Raw genomic sequence first — 23,961 nt, forward strand, 5'->3', positions numbered from 1 at the left:
TTTGATATTTCTTATATAGGGAGTGGAGGACTACTGTATAATTATATTCTATTTTTATTTTTTTCCCTTTTTTCAGCCAAAAAAAGTGCAGCAACCAATAGGTAACCCAGGAATAATTTGTCTTACCAACTTACCTCATGGCTTTTATGAAAGGCAGTTGAATATGTATTTTAGCCAGTTTGGTGAAATCAATCGCGTGAAGCATGTTCGCAGTAAATTGGTAAGTGTTTTCTTTTATGCTTAAATATAGAAATAAAAAAATGTTGCAGGTAATTTATGAGAAATGTCTATTAAGTTTTCATTCAGGTTTTTTGTTTGTTTTAAGTACAGTTGTTCTAGTTTTTTATACCATTTTTCTTGTTTTTATATTCCAGACTGGAAGAAGCTGTGGCATTGCATATGTGGAGTTCAAGGAGGAGGTTGTTGCCAGAATTACAGCTGAGGCTATGGACAATTACCTAACATTTGGGAAGATAATCAAATGTAAGTATTTATTATTTTACAGTGAATTAATCTTTGGAACTTAGATTTTCCAAAATTTACTATTGTATTGTTATTATTATTACAAACAAAGCTACAACCCTAGTTGGAAAAGCAGGATGCTATAAGCCCAAGGGCTCCAACAGGGAAAAAGAGCCCAGTGAAGAAAGGAATGAGGAAATAAATAAACGACAATATAAGTAATAATTAACTGAAATGAAATATTTTAAGAACAGGAACATTAAAATAGATTTTTCAATATTAAACTTAGCCGGTGATCATATAAGCTGTCAGCTCTGCTGCCCGACAGAAAAACCTAAGGACAAAATACGCCAGCGATCGCTATACAGGTGGGGGTGTACATCAACTGCGCCATCTGTCGAGCAGGTACTCAAGTACTCCATGTCAACACAGAACCAATTTTCTCTCTGTCGTGCCACTGGCAAGACCTACTAAATACGCTGTTACTAACTGGATTTGTTTTCACAACTATTTGGTGAAGTACACTATTCTAGTTTTGAGCTTTCGCTATGCAGGGGTTTTATCTTCATCTCAAAACTTGAACTCGTTTTGGATAGATTTAATTATGGTGACAAAGAGAGTATGGACTCTCTTTCACTTTTAAATGGCCGACCCTTCTCTTAGACGGAAGTGTGTTTAGGTTTTTAGTAATTTTGCTTAACACGTTATAGATCTATATATTTTATATCTCTCCGCCTTTATTAGGCCTCTTCGATTAGCTTTCCATTTATTATAAACATATAAAAATAAATTTTTATGTTTTGTTTATATGCGACCTTTCCTGATAGTAGGCGGTCCTAACTTGGAACCGAAGTTAATCAACGTTGAGCCCGTTATATCGTATTTAGCCTTTAAAGAATTTAAAACTTTTTAAATTTAATGTTTTATGAAAGAATTTCTTTGATAGTCTCGTACTGTTTTCAAAGATGAACTAACGTTTAGTTTTTTAGACTACGCAGTTGTTGACGTTCAGGACGTTCAACATGCGCTCTATCGTTACGATAGAGAGAGAGTGTATCACGGTTTCACTTTGCAGTAAGAGTAAATCGATTCTGACGTTTCGTTCATTCTTTCTTAGCTTAAATGATTTAAATTCTAAATTAAAGGAACTTTTTATTTGGAAAACCTTTCAGTTTTTTCCTTTAGCCAAATAACATGTTTTGACGATATATAATTGGGCTCTTCTCTCAGGTGCGAAATCAAGAGAGAAAGAGAGATAGAGACGGAGGGAGAGAGAGGAGAAAAAAACGTTCCGTTCAAGCGGGTAACGTTGTTCTCGTGTTACTCTCCTCCCTAGTCGCTGTACGGGGAAGAAGGTAAAACGTTTCTAGGGTTTTATTCTTGTCCCCAGGCTATGTGCGGTGAGAGATTGTAAACGTAGTTTATTTGAACTAGTGTTTAGTCTCTTTCCCAGCCACTGAATTCTTTATCTTTATATATGTTTTCTGTTTTTGCTAGTATTAATGAGCTGCATTATACGACTGTTTTCGCAATTACTACCTTTTAATGAAGGGTAGAATTGCGTGTTTCAGGTAGAAATCAGTAAAAGTTTCGATTTCAGTGAAATAAGTGCAAAACAGAAAATCGAAGTGATAAAGTGATATGCGCAAAGTGTTACAGTGTTGCGTCCGAGGGTTCGTCTGTTCGTGCCTGTCGTTCACCTAGTCCGGGACCTCTTGCAAGCTCCCAAGCCCAGGGGGAGAAGTAATGTCGAACGACTTATGGGTTCGTCAGGCCTTGATCAACGAACAGACGTTTTTCCCTCCGTGGTTTCGGGCGTATCTACCCAAGATCGCCCCACCCACACAAAGACGAGAGAGCCCATTTACTTCTCGTCTGCGGAAGAGGTTTCTCGTAAGAAACCTTGGACCAAGGTCTCGCAGCTTATTAAGCGCAAGTCGGTCCCTTCCGCGCAAGTCCAACGGCCCAGGTGTAGCCACTGGGTCAGTTCGGACTTGCTGCAGTCTTCCGATGACTGCACACCTCCTAAGAGAGGCAAAGTGGTACCGCAACAGGCAGTAACACCGTCTGTTGCCGCACCTGCTGCTGTAGACCCTAAGTGGTCTTTGCTACAGTCTATGCAGACACAGTTAGCATCTTTTATGCAGGAGTATCGTGCGGAGAAGGTTGACGCTGCACCCGTTAGCCTACAACCAACCACGGTTGTGCGTACAGTAGACGCTGACGCTACCTGCTCCCGCACTCCGCCTGGGAGAGTTCCACCACCCATGCGCAGTGTACCCTGCCAGCCGCACGTTGACGTTCACAGACGCACGCTACCCTCCGTTGACGTTCGCGAGTTACCAAAACAACAGGAGGGTGGAGTTAAGTTGCTTTGTTTTGACGCTGTACGTCAACCTCCGCAACCCACTGTGGTTACCGCTACTCGCCCGCAGCAGACTAGTCAGTCAGGAGTAGAGGCTTTGCTTCCCCACACAGCTATGGTTGTTGCCAGCTCACAGACTGTCAAGCAGTTACATGACGTTGCCTTCTGGTCTGCTACTAATGCACCAGTGCTGTATGTCCTCACGCACCTGTTGTGGTTGACAGTTCAGTTTTTGACAGTTCACAGACTGTCAAGCAGTTACATAACGTTGCCTTCTGGTCTGCTGCTAATGCACCAGTGAGACCCTCACTGAGATAACCTAGCTTTTATCTGACAAGGTTCCTGTAGATGAGAAAGTGCTGTTCTCCCTCCTACTGATATTCCTTTGAGGACTCTGTCATTTGGAGAGGAGCCTTAAGCTGCTTAGCCTCCTATGGTCTTTAATTAAATCATGATGATTTTTTAAGGATCTTCGTCCGGATCTTGTTACTGCTGCTCCTCGTTCGCCTAACGTCAGAACTTACACTAGGCCTAACTACTTCGAAGCCGTTGTTGTTAAGCTAGTGCTCTCTCGCTCTCCTAGAGAGCGTTACGTTGGCTAGGCGACTGGTTTTTGCACCAGGAGGAGTTTTAGGGATACAGCCTTTGATTTCCCTTCTTTTAAACTGGCTTATAGAGCGAGAGTCTGTTAGGACACGAGAGAAGTTCTCGGCTTGGGAGTTCATGCCTCTGCCCAGATAGACTTCTCAATTCTGGTAGACTCGCCCTGGCGCCTAGCCAGGAGACGCTCCAAGTTGTTTACAGGTCAACTTCTCAACTTTTGTCGAGCCTTTGAAGTTTTGCTGTACTATTATGTCACACATAACAAGGCTTACAGGGATGGTAAATGGTTCCGCCTCAGTCGCTAACCCCGTCTGTTGCCACACCTGCTCCCGTAGACCCTAAATGGGCTTTGCTGCAAGACATGCAGTCCAAGCTTGTGTCCTTGATAGAGGACTTAAATACGGAGAAGAACCTTCTGGCCAACAACCTTCCAACCGGTTGGTTGTGCGCCCTGTTGACGCTGAGGTATCCTACTCGCGTCTGCCAGTTGAGGTGGTTCCTCCACCGATGCGACCCAGTGTGGGTTGCCAGTCGCAAGTTGACGTTAAGCGACGCTCGGAGGTGGTTGTTGACGTTCAGTGTGTCACTAGGAAGACGTTCAACAACCAGCAGAGGTGACTTGTTGTGACGCAGTGCGTCAACCTCAGCAACCCGGTAGGGTGTTGACTGCACAACCCAGACAGTCTAGACAGTTTCGGGTTGACGCTGTACTTCCTCGCGCACCCATGGTTGTTGACAGTTCACAGACTGTGCAGCAGTGCCATGATATTGCGTCCGGCTCCGTCACGCATCCACCAGTGCGACCGCATTCAGCGAGTCAGACGTTGCCCACTCCGTTGCCGTTTCCTCATCAGTTTCGGATGAGGAACCCTCTGATTAGGACGTTGCTGAACAAGACGATCAACCCCCAGCCCTGCTATCCATCCAGAAGATGCTGAAGAAGGAACGCTGCCCAGTCAGGCTGTGGATGAGTCTGGTAGGGACACTGTCATCCGTGGATCAATTTGTGTCACTAGGAAGACTACACCTCCGTCCTCTTCTATACCATCTAGCTTTTCACTGGAAAAAGGACAAGACGCTAGAAGCGGTCTCGATCCCGGTTTCCGGAAAGATAAAGTCTGGTCTGACTTGGTGAAAGGACTATATCAACCTTAGAGAGGGTCTTCCCCTGACTATTCAGACTCCCATCCACGTTCTCTTCTCGGACGCATCGGACGTAGGCTGGGGTGCGACATTAGACGGTAGGGAATGCTCGGGATTATGGAACTCGAGTCAAAGGACAATGCATTTCAACTGCAAGAAGCTACTGGCAGTACGTCTGACCTGGAAAAGCTTCAGGTCTCTCCTTCAAGGCAAAGTGGTGGAGGTGAACTCGGACAACACCACGGCTTTGGCGTACATCTCCAAGCAAGGAGGGACCTACTCTCTGACATGGTACGAGATCGCAAGGGACCTCCTCACCTGGTCAAAAGGTCTAGACATTTCACTAGTAACGAGGTTCATCCAAGGCAACTTGAATGTCATGGCAGATTGTCTCAGTCGGAAGGGACAAATAATTCCAACAGAATGGACCCTCCACAAGGATGTATGCAAGAGACTTTGGGCCACCTGGGGCCAGCCAACCATAGATCTCTTCGCAACCTCGATGACCAAGAGGCTCCCAATATTTTGCTCACCAATCCCGGACCCAGCAGCAGTTCATATAGATGCCTTTCTACTAGATTGGTCACATCTAGATCTATATGCATTCCCTCCGTTCAAGATTGTCAACAAGGTACTGCAGAAGTTCGCCTCTCACGAAGGGACAAGGTTGACGCTAGTTGCTTCCCTCTGGCCCGCGAGAGAATGGCTCACCGAGGTACTTCGATGGCTAGTAGACGTTCTCAGAACACTTCCCCTAAGGGTGGACCTTCTACGTCAGCCACGCGTAAAGAAGGTACACCAAGGCCTCCACGCTCTTCGTCTGACTGCCTTCAGACTATCGAAAGACTCTCAAGAGCTAGAGGCTTTTCGAAGGAGGCAACCAGAGCGATTGCTAGAGCAAGGAGAACATCCACCCTTAGAGTCTACCAATCGAAGTGGGAAATCTTCCGAAACTGGTGCAAGTCAGTATCCGTATCCTCGACCAGTACCTCTGTAACTCAAATAGCTGACTTTCTCTTATATCTGAGGAAAGAACGATCTCTTTCAGCTCCCACTATCAAGGGTTACAGAAGCATGTTGGCATCAGTCTTCCGTCACAGAGGCTTAGATCTTTCCAACAATAAAGATCTACAGGACCTCCTTAAGTCTTTTGAGACCACGAAGGAGCGTCGTTTGGTTACACCTGGTTGGAATTTAGACGTGGTACTAAGATTCCTTATGTCAGACAGGTTCGAACCGCTACAATCAGCCTCCCTGAAAGATCTCACCTTTAAGACTCTTTTCCTGATATGCTTAGCCACAGCTAAAAGAGTCAGTGAGATTCATGCCTTCAGCAAGAACATCGGATTCTCATCCGAAACGGCTACATGTTCTACAACTTGGTTTTCTAGCCAAACACGAGCTGCCTTCTCGGCCTTGACCAATATCGTTCGATATTCCAAACTTATCGTATGGTTGGAAATGAACTAGAAAGAGTCTTATGTCCTGTAAGAGCTCTTAAGTTCTATTTAAAAACCTTTACGAGGCCCGTCTGAAGCTTTATGGTGTTCAGTTAAGAATCCATCTTTGCCTATGTCAAAGAATGCTTTATCCTATTTTATCAGACTGTTAATACGAGAAGCTCATTCCCATCTGAGTGAGGATGACCAAGCTTTGCTGAAGGTAAGGACACACGAAGTTAGAGCTGTCGCAACTTCCGTGGCCTTTAAACAAAATAGATCTCTGCAAAGTATAATCGACGCAACCTATTGGAAAAGCAAATCAGTGTTCGCGTCTTTTTATCTTAAGAATGTCCAGTCTCTTTACGAGGACTGCTACACTCTGGGACCATTCGTAGCAACGAGTGCAGTAGTGGGTGAGGGCTCAACCACTACAATTCCCTAATTCCATAACCTTTTTTAATCTTTCTCTTGAAATGTTTTATTGTTGTTTTTGGGTTGTCCGGAAGGCTAAGAAGCCTTTCGCATCCTACTTGATTTGGCGGGTGGTCAAAGTCATTTCTTGAGAAGCGCCTAGATTAGAGGTTTTGATGAGGTCCTTTAGTATGGGTTGCAACCCTTCATACTTCAGCTCCTAGGAGTCGCTCAGCATCCTATGAGGATCGCGAGGCTCAGTAAGGAAGACGTACTTAAAAAGGCAGAGTAATTGTTCAAGTCGACTTCCTTACCAGGTACTTATTTATTTTATGTTTGTTATTTTGAATAACTGCTAAAATGAAATACAAAATACTTAGCTCATAATAATGTCAACATGTAATGCTGGTCTCTACCCACCCCTCTGGGTGTGAATCAGCTTATATGATCACCGGCTAAGTTTAATATTGAAAAATGTTATTTTTATTAATAAAATAAATTTTTGAATATACTTACCCAGTGATCATATATTAAAGGACCCTCCCTTCCTCCCCAATAGAGACCCAGTGGGCCGAGGAGAAAATTGGTTCTGTGTTGACATGGAGTACTTGAGTACCTGCTCGACAGATGGCGCAGTTGATGTACACCCCCACCTGTATAGCGATCGCTGGCGTATTTTGTCCTTAGGTTTTTCTGTCGGGCAGCAGAGCTGACAGCTTATATGATCACCGGGTAAGTATATTCAAAAATTTATTTTATTAATAAAAATAACATTTTTCATATATAAACTATAAAAAAACTTTAAAGAAAAAGAGGAAGAGAAATAACATAGAATAATATTCCTTGGTGTACCTTCAAGCAAGAGAATTCTACCCAAGACAGTTAGGCCATGGTACAGAGGCTATGGCACTACCCAAGATTAGAGAACAATAGTTTGATTTTGGAGTGTCCTAGAAGAGATGCCTACCATAGCTAAAGAGTCACTTCTACCTTTACCAAGATGAAAGTAGCCACTGAACAATTACAGTGCAGTAGTTAAACCCTTGAGCGAAGAATTATTCGGTAATTTCAGTGTTGTCAAGTGTATGAGGACCGAGGAGAATGTGGAAAGAATAGGCCGAACTATTTGGTGTATGTGTAGGCAAAGCAAAAATTAACGGTAATGAGAGAGAGGGATCCAATGAAGTACTGTCTGACCAGAAAAAAGGATCCAATAACTCTCTAGTGGTAGTATCTAAGCGGTTGGCTGGTGCCTAGGCCAACCTACTATCTACTAAGACTTTAAGAATTATTTTTCATGTACAGTAGTATAGGAGGATAAAAAGGTGGACCTATATAGGATGGTAGGAAAACATGCTAAATTAGAATTGTAAAGCTTTTGACAGGAAGAAAAATAGGTACAATATGGATTGTCTTGAAGATATGTTTCGACAATAACTGAAACTAGCCATTAAGCTTTTAGCGGGGTGACTCTACCCTCCACTAGTTAATGGAGGGGGGAGTTGAGAGAGACCAGCCACCCTGCTCACACCTGTACTAGTAACAGACCAGCACTTTGCAATTGTAACAGGACTTCCACGGGAAGGTGATGGCGGCGCCAATATGTGTAGAGCTCCAGGTTTGTATAGTTAGGAAAATTACAACTTATTTCCAAATTTGTCATATTTTTTTATGTTATGAACCTTTTGAAGCAACAAATTGTCACTAACATTTGTTCCTACTTGAATAAAAACCCTTGTCCATTTGTACAGTATGGTTATATTCTAGTTAAAACTGGAAACAGTCAATGAAGAATTATCAAGCTTCTGTCTGCCACCATTAGCCACTGGTGGCAGGCATCTGTCAGAGCACAGAGACTTCATTCTGATTACTTTGTCCAGGGTTGTCAGATTGACACTGGCACTTTTATGAGCAAGGTTGAATGCGATCCTCACCCTTTATATTTGTTGTGTAGAGGGCACTGCTGCACTTCAGAATCACCTTGTGATATGTGCAAAAAAAGGTCGTCCTCCCAGTAAACAAGATTTTGGAGGAGGAGGAAGAGGAGCTCAAAGAGCAATCATTCTCTCTCAGGTTCATATTCGAAGTCAGGAAGGTCTGAGATCCCTACTTCCAACGACAGAAACTCTCCACTCCGGCCATTCTTTGCTTAACTCTTCTGAGGACAAGCCAAAGAAGACCGACGACCTTACACTTGTAGAGCAAGTTTTCTAGGTGGCAGACATCCCCACTTCCCCCAGAGAAGTAGAGCAGTCTCTCCTTGAGAAGTAGCTCCATTCTTCAGTTTTGGAAGTCTCAGCCAGTGAGCTTGTGATAACCAAAGCTCTCTGATTTTTGGAGAAGTGCCTTGGTGCACCATTACTCTCTTTGCAGCCCTTAAGACTATATCTCTTGAGTATTTTGCATACCATACTTTTCTGGGAGAGTTATAAGTGATTTTTCTTTCGATAGCCCAGTCGAGCTTGTAGGTTTGGCATATAATTCATCAAAATGCACCCTTGTAGTCTTACACAAGTTTTGATATCGAGCCTCCCAGTAGCGTGCAAGGCTAAAGCGCACCATCAACAAATGTGTGAAACAGTACTGAGTCAGCAACCTGCGGAAGTATGCCACCACCGTGTGTGTGAACCAGGGGTGCGATAGCTAAGATGCGCACAAATTAGAAACAAGTTACCGAACAGTGAGTGAATCCGAGATGCACCTACATACTGTACAATGCGCAGAATTGTAACGCGTAACCAAGAATTGTATCATCCACGAGCGTGCGATACACAATCACACTCCTTTAGTAAATGATCAGTTTTACTTTTTTACACAGGAGCAGTCGCCACGAGTAGAAGGCATCTCGAGGACACACCTTTCAACGTTCTCTGTGAATACGCAGCCCTGTTGGACATTTGTCAAATTACTTTTCCTTCTTTTACAGGGGTTTTACCTGATCTTAGGCACCCATTAGAGCTTCATGTCTTTCCTATGCAAAGCGCTGTGGAAGTTCCTCACCCTACTGACCCTAGATTAGCGGCTCGAATGCATTCGTAGTTTAGGGGAGAGTATTAACTTTGTTTTTTGTTCATCTAGGATGTCCAAGACTGAATGAGTGGTATCAAAACCGTGTCCTGATTCCACAGATCTTTTATTCTTTTCCCTTTCTTCATTTTCCAAAGGGGAGGAAGTCAAAGAAAAGAAGGACATCGTTTCCAGACAAAAGAATAAACAAAGATCACCTCCAAGACTCTATAAAGACTCATATTCAGACAGTCTAACTAAAAGAGACAAGACCTGCTTCCCCAGAACCCGTCGAGTATTCCCTTGCAGTCGACTCACCACTCCGAAAGCTCTTTTCTGTGGGAGGCAGACCTCCATTGACTCCTTTAGGAAGCGGCACACACCTCCCTACCATGGTCAGGATAAACCGATACTATTCAGAAATTGAAGGCAACAAGTCTCTGCTACCAAAGACTCCCTTTAAGCAGTTTTCTCTTTAAGTTAATTCCTCCTGTTTTTTTTTTTCGAAACAGAGGAAGTTCTATGCGAGAGGTAGCCCATCCTTCCCTTTTCTCCTTAGACCCTGAATTAGCGATCCTGATTCTGAGGCCGTTTTCTTGACCTGAGAGGCCATAAACATGGAGGCAGCGGCAATGTCAGCTCTGCCGGCTATCTCTTGGATTAAAACACTGGTCTGGAATGCTCTCATATTTGGAGGTATCTGAGAATCTTTCTGACACTAAGATACTAAAACAATATGAGGAGCTCATTCTTTCGGGAGCGAAGGTGACAGAGTTTTTAGTACACCAGTATGCTTACCAGTGGAGCAACTGGTGATTGAGATGCACTGATCAACAAATTCGTCTTACATAGAATGCTTCCCTCTTTCTACCTGAAGGGTGGAAGCAGCATAGTGAAGTGGGAGAAGGCAGGGCAAGTTTCCTTCTTTAGGAGATCTTCCACCTTCAAGCACCCTCCTACAGTGCCTGCTAAACGCAAGAACTCGCCTCCAAGGCTTAGGCCCGCAAGAATGAGACACGAGTAACAATGACCCTCCCCCATACAGGAGATCAAATGAGCTGGGTCACCCCTTTTATCGCAGACAACCTCACAGCAGAATAGGACCACATCCCCTCATGTTACTACCTGTGTGTGTTGGGGGGGGGGGGGGGGGGGGGGCTGTTGAGGCGGTGGACGAGGTGGCAGTTCCCCGGGCCAGAGCCTTGGAAGATAGAGGTCCTCTGATGAGCTGCTAGTTGTATTTGAGTGGCTCCGTCTAAAACCTACTCCTTCAGGAGGAGGTCAAAAAGATGTAAGGGGGAAAAGGCGATCGACGCTCTAGGCAACTCGTTCCGGATGTTCACAGCAACCTGTTTCTAGTACAGAAGCTATCAGGAGGTTCGAGACCAGTCATCGACCTGTCCTATCTGAACAACTGTTCAAGATGGAAATCCCGAACATGATCCTCCAGGCAATAGACTTAAAGGTCACTTATTTCCAAATTCCAGTGCACTGGAACTCAAGGAAAGATGTTCAGTTTCTACGGGAAACTAGAAATTCCAGTTTTGAGTTCTCTGTTTTGGACTGTTCACACCCCCTCAAGTGTTCAGCTCTACAAAGACCTCAAATTTTGTCAGGATCTGGGGATCCGGATAAGTCTTGAGAAGTCTGTTCTTGCTCTTCCTGAGGATGAGAATAAATACAGTCCAAGCCAAAGTCTTCCTATTGCAAAATAGGCTGCAGAAGTTGAAATCGCAACACCCTCTTGACATACGAGTCACTCGCAGCCAGGCATGTATAAAGACTGCTTGGACACCTTTCCTTGTTAGAATGTTTGGTCCCACACAAGCAGTACACGTTCGTTCTGTGCAATGGGCTTTGAAGACGAGCTGGCGTCAAAGGTTCTTTCCTCTATTAGCACCTGTGAGGGTGACACAGGAAGTTCGAAAGGACCTGTACTGGTGGCTTCAGGAGAAAAAAATGTTAGTGGGTGCCTACTTGTACGTTTTTCCTTTTCTCAGACTCATTTTAAAGCCTTCTACTTCAAGCCAATGGACAGAAGTACAGTACACAAAAAATTTCATATAAATCTGTTGCAGCTGAAGGCAGCATATCTGGCTTTGATCACTTTCAAGACGTAGTAAAAGGTCACTCAGTATTACTGATGAGCGACAACACTGTAGTTGCTTATTTCAACAAGCAAAGGGGCTCAGTCTCATGGACCTTCTGCCATTTTGGAGTAAAGATGCTTGCATGGTCTGTGGGCAATGCAGTAAACATGCCAACCCATTTTATTCCAGTAAAATGGAACCTTATCACAGACAATCTGAGTCACCCCACTCAGATTGCGCGCTCGAAATGGTATTCGAATCCTCTAGTAGCGAGGGAACATTTAACTTTATTGGGTTAGCCGACAATGGCCACATTTCCCTCTCTCCTAAATAACAAACTGAAGCTCTGTTGCTCACCAGTGCCGGACCAGGCAGCAGTGCTAGAGAACGCATTCCAACATCTGTGGGGCGGCCTTGACATTTATGCCTTCCCGCCATTTAGAGGATGATCATCAGGGCTATTGTTACACCCACTCTCCAGATGACCCTTGGAGCACCAAAATGGCCACATGTAGATTGGTACCCAGACCTTCTAGGTATCCTAAAGGAAGTTTTGAGGGGGTTCCTGAGTTGGTACAATCTCCTGTGCCAGCAGCACTCGAAGTGATACCGCACCACAGTGAACTGGTTGTCAATTCACAGTTGGAGGTAATCCAGCATCTCAAGAAAGATAGGCTTTTTGCGTCCGATCGTAAAGCAACTCAGGATACCTCAGGAAGTCTTTGGTAGCAGTCTACCAAGCAAATTGGGCACTCTTCTGGGATTGGTGTTGTTGGAGGAACACTTCTCCATGAGAAACCTCTGCTCCACTAGTTGTCGGTTTTCTTGTATACATGTGGGATGAAAATGCCTCTTGATGTTGGCCGTGAAAGGCTATCACTCAGCCTTGATCCACTTTTCAGATTATACGGAGTAGATCTCTTTGTTATGGGAATTATCAGCTTTGACTTGGACCTTCGAACAAGTATACCCCCCTCGGGAAATCAAACCCCCAGCTTGGAATGTGCCAGGGTCCTTAGATCACTCAGGAAGGTACCATACAAACCATTGAGGCAAGTCCCAGATAGGGACCTCACTCAGCTAGCCTTATCTTCAACCAAATGTGTGGGACAGCTACACAGTCTATCGTACTTGGCGTCACTGAGCAGTGGAGGCAGGTCTAATTCTTGTTCCCGATATTTGGCAAAATCTCAAAACCCATTGTTCAGTGACTCTAGGTTTGATTCCTTTTCAGTTTCATCACTAAAGGAGGCAACTGATAATCCATGGGGTTATCTGGACTCCTACACTGCTCCTTCGTTTAGTCTGATTCGTTGGGTTATCAAATGAGTTTTGATCGATCCAGGTCTCAAGATGAACTTTGTTGTTTCTAGATAGGCACAATTCAAGTACAGTAGTATCCCAATCTGTTAGCATCTCGAGTTCAAACTGCTGCTCAGTCGTAGCTGCGAAAGACTACTCTTCTGCCTTGAGCCGTATTTTCTGACTAAGGGTAGTTGTTTATACTTTTAAGAGAGCTTTGAGCCGTTTTGCCTACCTCAGAACCTCGGACACAAGTGGAACATGAACAAGGCTTGCGCGTCCCCCCATATGAACCTTTAAAAATATTATCAGACAAGAGATCCTACTCTGAAGACTGTCTTTTCTAGCCTTAGCATTGGCAGAGAGAGTTGGTAAGTTGCACAGACTCTTGCATTAACCCATGCGTAAGGGTCTTTTAAGTTTTGTGCCCAAATTCATATTGAAAACCCAGAGTTTGTCAGTGCACAACCCAGGTTCTAGACATTCTCCATCCCCTTTTTTCATGAAGAGTCAGTTTGCATTTGAGAGGAGATGCTTCTGTGTCCCATGAGGGCTCTGCAGTGCTATCTAAAGAGGACTCAACATCTTAGGCTTTAGCATCTGCAACTCTTCATTAGCACTGGCAGAACCAAGAAAGAGGTGTTAAAGAGTAAAGTCTCTTTTTGGCTTTGTGAAATGATCAAAGAGCATATGGTTTGATTATTGAGGAATCAAGGTACCAGCTCAACTTACAGTTCATGAAGTCTGCGGTATTGGTCCTAGTTTATTCTTCAGAATTAATCTTTCATATGGACAGATGATGAAGATGGAGTTTAGAAGCACCAAATAACTTAATTATTATAAGATTAAATTTGTAAGTAGTTCTTCCCCATCCTCCCTTAATGATAGGAAGGATGATAGAATGAATACTAACCCATTGGCTACCATATGCCAGGTATTTCATCCCAGACTGCATCTCCCTTTCCTGGGAGAATTATTTCTACATTGATCAGGTACTGTCTATGCCCTGTCAGCCTACTCGCTTGCTCCTATACAAAACAAGGAAAAGTGGCATATTTTAAGGAAGAAAAAGAACCAACCAGTTCGGTTTAGGGGACAAAAGTTTTGGATAAGCTTAGGAACCAATTTTAAAAATAATTTGTATTTTACAAGCTGTTTAAGCTTGTGGCCTTTAAAGATGAAAATAAAGTTGTTAACTACCTCTTTAATTACTTCCATTAGCCATTCCATCTTCACTGAAGATATTTAGTATTTTAAAGGACCCAGGTTTGCATAGACAGGAAAATTATGAATTACTTAAAATTTATGTAAGTATTTCTATCCTATAAACAATCCCTACTTAGGTCTTTTCCTTTACCATGTACAGTATATGGTACAATATACAAGTACAGTATGTGGCAGCAGTTAAAAGTTAATTTTGTTTCGTATTTATTTATTTGTAAATTTTACTTTTGAAATTTTGCCGTATACGTCTAACCATGTAAACAATTATGAAAAAGTACAGGCTACTCTATTGTGTAATTTTTTAAATGAAAAATACATACATTTATTGTACTGTAGCACATGTTTTGTTTAAAGGTGATCATGAAAGATTGAAAGATACAAAGCTCTTTCTCACTTTAGCACATGACTTTAAAATTGATTGTGAACAATTATTGAAAGGTACAAACAAACACACACACACACACACACACACACACACACACACACTCTCTCTCTCTCTCTCTCTCTCTCTCTCTCTCTCTCTCTCTCTCTCTCTCTCTCTCTCTCTCTCTCTCTCTCTCTCTCTCTCTCTCTCTCTCTCTCTCTCTCATATTTGGCAATATTGATTGTTACAGTCGGAAGAAAAATATTACACTAGATTTGTGTGCTCACCACTACTCAGTCTGGCTGGATAGGCCACCTTCAAAAGAGGGGTCTCACCAGTAAATCTCCACTGCACCAAAAAAATAAACACTCTTTAAATGTCCTTTATTATGAATTAATTATTTTATTTATTTTCATTTATTATAGGTAGATTCCTCAAGTACTTCCCACAAAGAGCTGAGAAGTTGTTTGGAGAAGAACAGTTTAATCGTAGAAATTGCCCTAAAGTGCTCAGTAGAGAAAAGGCCATTACAAGTGTAAGTATGTCTGTGATACTGAATTATTGATGAGATTCTGTTGGGTGCTAGGAGAATTAATGGCAGATTATTTTACCAGGAAGATCTGGGAGAATTATTGGGTGAATAAAATGATTATTGGTAGCTTTTGTTGCTATTAATGAACTCATGATTACTGGATGTTCTTGGTTAGTAAGTTTAATTCCATGGATTACCTGGGTAATCCTAGTCTAGATCTTGAGATTTAGGTTAAACGAAGAAAACTATAAAGAATTCAAGTTCAGCTTCCTAAAATCTTCTTATATATTATTCTTGATTTTTATTTTATATGATTTAGTATTCTTCACTTTTAATGTACTGTACTTTATTTTTAATCATTATAAGTCTTATAGCTTGTGAATTCCTTATGAAGTGCATAAGATTTATAAGCTTTTCTATTTTTTCATATTGTAATTATTTATTGTTAAAGGCTATGGATTTTTTCTATGGATTGTAGATTTTTCATCAGGATCTTCCCTATTAAATGTCCTTTTAGAAAAGAAAGGTAAAGGAAAATATATTAAAACTAAGAATAAATTAAGCTTGATTATATGTATTTTGTCAGCAAAATAATATTTGTTTCTAGGCAAAATACAAACCATCATCATTTAAAGGGTATTACTCCATTGCTGTTTGGCTACGACCAGAATTAAGGAAATCAAGGGATTCTAGTAACAAAGTATAGTTGCCAGCATCACACCTGCTCTGAGGGGAGCGACTGGATCAACGTGATGCCCATCATTTAACTCTTGGTGATGTCCCAGTGAGACACTACAAACTGCTTTGACTGCTGTTCATGTTATTCTTCACATCATGCTGTGTTTTTTCTTTTCTCTCAATGCATTTGTTTCTCAAGTAAATATTAGAACCTGCCCCAGTCTTGGAGGTAAAAATTGTGGCTTCATCATGAGCCAAATTGAGGTAGATCTCTATCGTATGTGTTGTGGATGTTGTGTTACTTTTGATCCAAATGTTCCAACAGTGTTGTTGATAGGTTTCAATAGAGTGTGTTGGATGGTCTTTATAGCAGTAACCATTTTCCTATTCTGTATTAATAACCATGTTGGGAAATACAACAAGTCTTCCCACTCATCGTTATAATACAAATAAAGCTGACTGGGATAAGTTCAAATTTCATTTGAGTCAAGTGTCTCCATTCAGTTATTCATAAGATCATGATACATACGTATACCAAGGCACTTCCCCCAATTTTGGGGGATAGCTGACATCAAACAAATGAAAAAAAAAGGGGGACCTTACCTCTCTACGTTCCTCCCAGCCTGACAAGGGACTCAACCGAGTTTGGCTGGTACTGCTAGGGTGCCACAGCCCACCCTCCCCCGTTATCCACAACGGATGAAGCTTCATAACGCTGAATCCCCTACTGCTGCTACCTCTGCGGTCATCCAAGACACCGGAGGAAGCAGCAGGGTCTACCGGAACTGCGTCACAATCGCTCGCCATTCATTCCTATTTCTAGCACGCTCTCTTGCCTCTCTCACATCTATCCTATCACCCAGAGCTTTCTTCACTCCATCCATCCACCCAAACCTTGGCCTTCATCTTGTACTTCTCCCATCAACTCTTGCATTCATCACCTTCTTTAGCAGACAGCCATTTTCCATTCTCTCAAAATGGCCAAACGACCTCAACACATTCATATCCTCTCTAGCTGCTAACTCATTTCTTACACCCGTTCTCAACCTCACTATTTCGTTCCTAACCCTATCTACTCGAGATACACCAGCCATACTCCTTAGACACTTCATCTCAAACATTCAATTTCTGTCTCCCCGTCACTTTCATTCCCCACAACTCCGATCCATATATCACAGTTGGTACAATCACTTTCTCATACAGAACTCTCTTTACATTCATGCCCAACCCTCTATTTTTTACCACTCCCTTAACTGACCCCAACATTGCATCCTTCATTCACTCTCTGTCGTACATCTGCTTCCACTCCACCATTTGCTGTAACAACAGACCCCAAGTACTTAAACTGATCCACCCCCTCAAGTAACTCTCCATTCAACATGACATTCAACCTCGCACTACCTTCCCTTCTCGTAAATCTCATAACCTTACTCTTACCCATATTAACTCTCTACTTCCTTCTCACACACCCTTCCAAATTCTGTCACTAATCGGCCAAACTTCTCTTCCATGTCTGCAACCAGTATAGTATCATCCGCAAACAACAACTGATTTACCTCCCATTCATGGTCATTCTCGTCTACCAGTTTCAATCCTCGTCCAAGCACTCGAGCATTCACCACTCTATCAACATACAAGTTAAACAACCACCACAGCAACATCACACATCCCTGTCTCAGCCCCACTCTTACTGGAAACCAATCGCTCACTTCATTTCCTATCCTAACACATGCTTTACTACCTTTGTAGAACCTTTTCACTGCTTGCAACAACCTTCCACCAACTCCATATAACCTCATCACATTCCACATTGCTTCTCTATCAACTCTATCATACGCTTTCTCCAGATCTAGAAACGCAACATACACCTCCTTACCTTTTGCTAAATATTTCTCGCATATCTGCCTAACTGTAAAAATCTAATTCATACAACCCCTACCTCTTCTAAAACCACCCTGTACTTTTAAGATTGCATTCTCTGTTTTATCCTTAATCCTATTAATCAGTACTCTACCATACACTTTTCCAACTACACTCAACAAACTAATACCCCTCGAATTACAACTCATGCACATCTCCCTTACCCTTATACTGTATAGTGGTACAATACATGCACAAACCCAATCTACTGGTACCATTGACAACACAAAACACATATTAAACAATCTCACCAACCATTCAAGTACAGTCACACCTTCCCTCAACATCTCAGCTGTCACACCATCCATACCAGATGCTTTTCCTACTCTGGTTTCATCTAGTGCTTTCCTCACTTCCTCTTTTGTAATCTCTCTCATTCTCATCTCCCATCACCGGCACCTCAGCACCTGCAACAGCAATTATATCTGCCTCCCTATTATCCTCAACATTCAGTAAACTTTCAAAATATTCCGCCCACCTTTTCCTTGCCTCCTCTCCTTCTAACAACCTTCCATTTCCATCTTCCATAGTCCCTTCAATTCTTGAACCAGCCTTCCTTACTCTCTTCACTTCTTTCCAAAACTACTACTTATTCTCTTCATATGAACGACCTAATGCCTGACCCCACCTCAGGTCAGCTGCTGCTGTGCCTCACTTACCTTGCGCTTTTCTTCCTCATTTTTCTCTCTATATCATGATGAAACAAATAATTTCTTTGAGGACATAATCACACAACCAGTCGACAAATCTGTTCCTCTGACTGGTGCCTGACCAATGAAACACACTTTTCTTGGTGGTCAGATACACTGGCCCAACTAATAAAAGAAGAGCTTGCCATGGGTAAAAAATTAGAAACTTTAAATAAGATACCTGCTAAACTTATAAAAGACAGGATATCATGGTAAAAAGTGTCTGGTATATCAGAAAGTTCTTATCAATGCAAAAGGTGGGGCAGAAATTTAGAGAAATTAATGGTTACTATAGCTGACCTGCAAGACATGCATTAATACATAATGGATCACCAATTCATGATACACAAGCCATCTCAAATATTATTGGACAAAATGTTGAAAGCATAAGCAGTATTAATAATGTGGATGCTCACTTTAGATCTATTTAAGGAAAAGAAGCAATTACTTTTAATTTTGATACTGTGGAAGATAATTATTATAAAAGATTTACCGAGGAAGAGTTGGAATTTGCACTAACATATTGTAGTTCATCGTCCGCTGGTAATAATAACATAAATTTTTTTATGATAAGGAATCTATCCCCTTTGGTAAAGGTCCTTTTATTAGCATTTTATAATCTTCTTTGGATCAAACATCTATTTCCAAAGGCATGGAAGCATGCATCAGTAATATCAATAGCTAAACGAGGAAGATTCCATAACTCAAACAATTATAGACCAATTTCACATACCAATTGTATTTGCAAATTACGGGAAAAAATGGTAAACTATAGACTGAATTCATTTTTATGTTGTAACAATGTTCCATCAGCCTCTCAATCAAAGGAATCTACCTTGGACTCTTTCACAATTGGAAAAATACTTACATAGAGGTTTTGAACTAAAGCAAATCACAGTAGTCATATTTTTTGGCATTCAGAAGGCATACAGTACCACTTGGAGGCATTCAATATTAAAATGTGTTTTCACCAACTTTAGGGGGCCCCTGTGACTCGGTCACTCACCTATTGTTCATGAGGCTGACATCTCGACCTTGCCCCTCTTACGAATAAGGTGAGATTGTCCTTATTACTGTATTATCCTTAAGGTCAAGGATCTAGTAAGTGCCCAAATCTTCCATTGAAACTTCCTCCCTCCTAAGGAAAACTCCTCATTAAGTGACGATGGTTTGTATTTCGCGTAGTTTGTCGTGTAGGAAGAAACTACAAATTTTGAAAAATAATTTTCATTTTTCTTAGCAATACAAACCTGTCATTTAATCTGAATTTTCTGCCTCATCCACCTCTCAAGTCTTGACCATGAGTAAGTGATGCGAGTCACGCAGACCCATCCGCTCCGACCCGACACGGATGTGATTAACAACCATGCAATTTTACCAGAATTCCATGATTTCCTTAATTCTGGGTGTAGGCAAACATCAACAGAGTAAACCCCTTTAAATGATTCAGGTTTGTATAGCTATGAAAAATACAATATACATTTTATAACATTTTTTTTTTTTTAGTTTTGATGTATTTTGCTTATTAATGCCTAGTTGAACATGAGTCAGTGTTTTATTATTCTAAAATTTACATAGAACATATACTTCCAGTTTTAGTTATGATTAATATATTTTTTCTTTAAATTTCAGTTAAATGATGTGCGTAATAACAAACAAATAAAGTTGAGGGTGAGGAGGGTAAAGAGTCAATTAAATAAGAAGCTAAAGGCGCTCCAGTCACTTGGAGTGAATTTGGACCTTGAGATGGTGAGTAGATTTTCTATGTGACTATTTCTTGATTTTATAAAAGAAACTTTACTTTCCTTTAGTGTTATATGTTGTCAATGCTTGGGAGTTATTATTTTGTGTCATATGGACAGTGGATTTTACTGATGCTTATGTTGAATAACCATACCATAGCACACTTCAGTAGTCAGCTAATTGATTTTATCTACAAGCCACAGTTTTACACTATTTGTCAGTAAAGCCTTGAAGATGCAACATTGTAAGCTACATTCTATGCTTAGGTGCATCTTTCCGTCCATCTTATTTTTTATTATGGGAATGTACACCCCAAAGAGTATGGTTTGATGGGTGTGAACTACATGATAACCATTGTTCAATATGTGAGTAGAATGACTTGTATTTAGTGAATCCTGAGATTTAAGGGAGTTAGAATTTCTTGCTTATTCTAGACTTGAAGAGTACTATACGACAGAAAATAGAGAGAAGTTGTAGTAAACTAGCCAAAATAGTATTATGAATCTTTTGTTCTAATGTAAATTATTTTCTATTTAAATTACTGTACTGTACTGTGTTAAGTAGTTTACAATATAGTGTAGTATTCAGTGCATATGGTACTTCATTGATCGATGCGGGCGGTGAAACACATTATTGATCATAACGTACTAGTAGTACAGGTAGGTTGTTGTCGGTGTCAACAGAGAAATTTTTCTTACAAAAAATTAATTCTTTGTGGGAGTATTTATTAAAGAAAGTGTTTCAAACTTTCCTTTCCTACCACAGTTCTTGCTCCAGGAAGCTTGTATTATTGACCTTTGAGCTGTTAATCATGAGGCCCTTATTTTCAAACTTGAACAGATTAGGAGTAGGTGGGTCTTTTCTTAGCATGAATTTTAAATTTTTAAGTACTGTAGTAGGTTCCAATGAGTACCTGTTGTTGATCACCATAATGGCTATAGGAATGTGATATTTGGTGTTCTCAGCCCATTACTTTTCATATATTGTACATGCATGAAGTAGAAGCAGCTAGTTTTATAAGATGATACTACTCTCTATGCATTAATTTCATCCCCTGAATGTAGACCTGTGGTGCTGGAGTGGCTCCTAAACATTCAGATATTTTCATTAATAGGTAGAAGTAGGTAAGCTAGGGCACTACCACTAGATACGACCATTAGAGAGCTATTGGGTAAGGTTGACTGGCCAGACAGTACTAAATTACTTTGGATTCATCTCTCTGGTTACATCTAATTTTTTAAATATTTAACTTAGCCGGTGAATATATAATAGCTGCAACTCTGCGGCTCGACAGAAAACACACTCAAAAAACTCGCGAGCGATCGCTACGAAGGTTACGGGTGTGCCCACCAGCGCCAACTGTCGGCCAGATACCACTCTTGTATGTAAACAAAACCTTCAATTCTTCTCTGTCGACGTTGACGACAAGACGTATTCATACTCGCTGTAGAACCTGGAGTTTTCTTAACATATTTGGTGAAGTACTTCATTTTGGTTTGAGCTTTCGCAGTACAGGTGTTTTATCTTCAACTTAAATCTTGAACTCGGTTTTGGATAGATTTAATTTTTGATGACTTTGGATTGTTTTTTGGACTTTCCTTGACTTTTAAATGGCCGACCCTTCCCTCAGTACGGAAGTGTGTTTAGGCTTTTAGCAATTATCTTATCACGTTATAAATTAATTATAGATTTTCCTCTATATATTTTATATCTCAACCGCCTTTATTAGGCCTCTTCGATTAGCTTTCCATTTATAATAAACATCAAAATAAATTTTAATGATTTGTTTATATGCGACCTTTCCTGAGAGTAGGCGGTCCTAACTTGGAAACCGAAGTTAAACAACGTTGAGCCCTTTCAATCGTAAATAGCTTTTAAAGAGCTAATGATTTAAAACTTATTAAATGAATATTTTTTAATAGATATTTTATGAAAGATTTTCTTTGAATAGTCTTCGTACTGTTTCAAAGATGAACTAACGTTTAGTTTATTTATGCTACGCAGTTTGCGCTCTATTGTTACGATAGAGAGAAAGAGTATCACGGTTTCACTTTGCAGAAAGAGTAAATCGATTCTGACGTTTTGTTCATTCTTCTTTCAAAGCTTAAATGTTTTAAATTCTATTTTAAAGGAACTTTTTAATTGAAAAACCTTTCAGTTTTTTCCTTTGGTCAAATAACCTGTTTTTTTGACGAAACGTAAGTGGGCTCTTCTCTTAGGTGCGAAATCAAGAGAGAGAGAGAGATAGAGACGGAGGGAGAGAGAGGAGAGAAAACGTTCCGATCTTTATCTCGTCCCAAGCGGGTAACGTTGTTCTCGAGTTACTCTCGTCCCTAGTCTCTGTACGGGGAGAAAGGATAAAACGTTTTTAGTTTTTTATTCTCGTCCCAAGGCAATGTACGGTGAGAGATTGAAAACGTAGTTTTGAATGAACTAGTGTTTAGTCTCTTCCCCAGCCACTGATTTTTTTATCTTAAAATATGTTTACTGTTTTTTGCTGGTATTAATGTGTTTACATTATACGACTGATTTCGCTATTACAACCTTTTGATGAGGGTAGAATTGCGTGCTTCAGGTAGAAATCAGTTTTATTCATACCTAATGTGAATTGTTAAAAAATTCGATTTCAGTGAAATAAGTGCAAAACAGAAAATCGTAGTGATAAAGTGATATTGCGCAAAGTGTTATCAGTGTTGCGACCGAGGGTTTGTCTGTTCGTGCCTGTCGTTCGCCTAGTCCGGGACCTCTTGCAAGCTCCCAAGCCCAGGGGAGAAGTAATGTCGTACGACTTATGGGTTCGAGAGGCCTTGATCAGCGAACAGACGTTCCCTCTATGGTATCGGGTGTATCTTACCAAGATCACCCCTACCATAAGGCGAGAGAGACTATTTTCTACTCGTCATCCGAAGGCTTTTCGCATAAGAAACCGTGGAAGTAGGTTTCGAGGCCCTTTAAGCGAAAGTCAGTCCTTTCAGGACAGGTCCAGCGTCCTGGTTTTAACCATTAGGACAGCTCTGACCCTATGCAGTCATCGGAAGACTGCTCGCCGCCTAACAAAAGCGTAACACAGACTCCGAGAGTCTTTTTGTAGGCAAGGTTTTGCGGTCACAGACGTTACCCTCGTCTCTTACCGCAACCATTCCCGTTGATCCTACTTGGGTTGTACGGCAAGACATGCAGAATAAGCTTGCCTCCCTTATGGAAGACTATTCTGCCGATAAGTCCGTTGAGCCTAGCCGTTTATCTCATCGAGATCCTGGCCTTCAGCCACCCTAACGTTCCTTTGTGCGTCCTGTTGACGTTGGCGTAGCCAAGTCACGTCAGTCAGGTTGTTTAGAACCACACTCGATGCGGTCTCGTGTGGATTTTCAGCCACATTTGGACGTTAGGCCACTTGCTGATGCTCCTGTTGACGTTCAGGACGTTCGCTAACAATCGGAGTTGACTTGTTTTGACGCTGAGCATCAACCTCCGCATTCTAGAGTTGTTTTGACTGCTCAGTCTAGGCGGTCAAAGCAGTTTCGAGTGGACGCTGTGCGTCCTCACGCACCTGTTGTTGTTGACAGTTCACAGACTGTCAAGCAGTTACATGACGTTGCGTCCTGGTCCGCTACTAATGCACCAGTGCGTGTGGACTCTGCTTGTAAAGCATTGCCACCAGGGTAGGTCTCTCCCTTGCTTGAGACTCGGCTATTATCGGACAAGGTTCCTTCAGATGAGGAAGTTGCTGTTCCCCCTCCTACTGATATTCCCTTGAGGACTCTGTCAGGTGGAGAGGAGCCTAAAGCTGCTTATACCTCTATGGACTTTGAATAAATCATGCTGATTTTTAAGGATCTTTGTCCGGATTTTTTTGTAACTGCTGCTCCTCATTCGCCTAAACGTCAGAGCTTACACTAGGCCTAGCTACTTCGAAGCCGTTGTTTTATAAGCTAGTGCTCTCTCGCTCTTCTAAGAGAGCTTTACGTTTGCTAGGCGACTGGTTTA

The 23,961-nt window shown here is 41.6% G+C and overlaps 1 protein-coding gene across 1 annotated transcript in view; it reads left to right on the forward strand.

Annotated features, from left to right (window-relative positions):
* LOC137647103 (uncharacterized) overlaps positions 1–23,961 on the forward strand; it is a 47,221-nt gene that overhangs the window by 14,722 nt on the left and 8,538 nt on the right. The window contains exons 4-7 of the mRNA XM_068380333.1: positions 77–220; positions 375–483; positions 14,838–14,947; positions 19,864–19,980. Of these exons, the coding sequence (XP_068236434.1) occupies positions 77–220; positions 375–483; positions 14,838–14,947; positions 19,864–19,980 (480 nt within the window). The remainder of the gene's footprint in view (positions 1–76; positions 221–374; positions 484–14,837; positions 14,948–19,863; positions 19,981–23,961) is intronic.

The sequence above is a fragment of the Palaemon carinicauda genome, chromosome 9, assembly GCF_036898095.1.
Source record: "Palaemon carinicauda isolate YSFRI2023 chromosome 9, ASM3689809v2, whole genome shotgun sequence".
NCBI classification, from domain to species: Eukaryota; Metazoa; Arthropoda; class Malacostraca; order Decapoda; family Palaemonidae; genus Palaemon; species Palaemon carinicauda.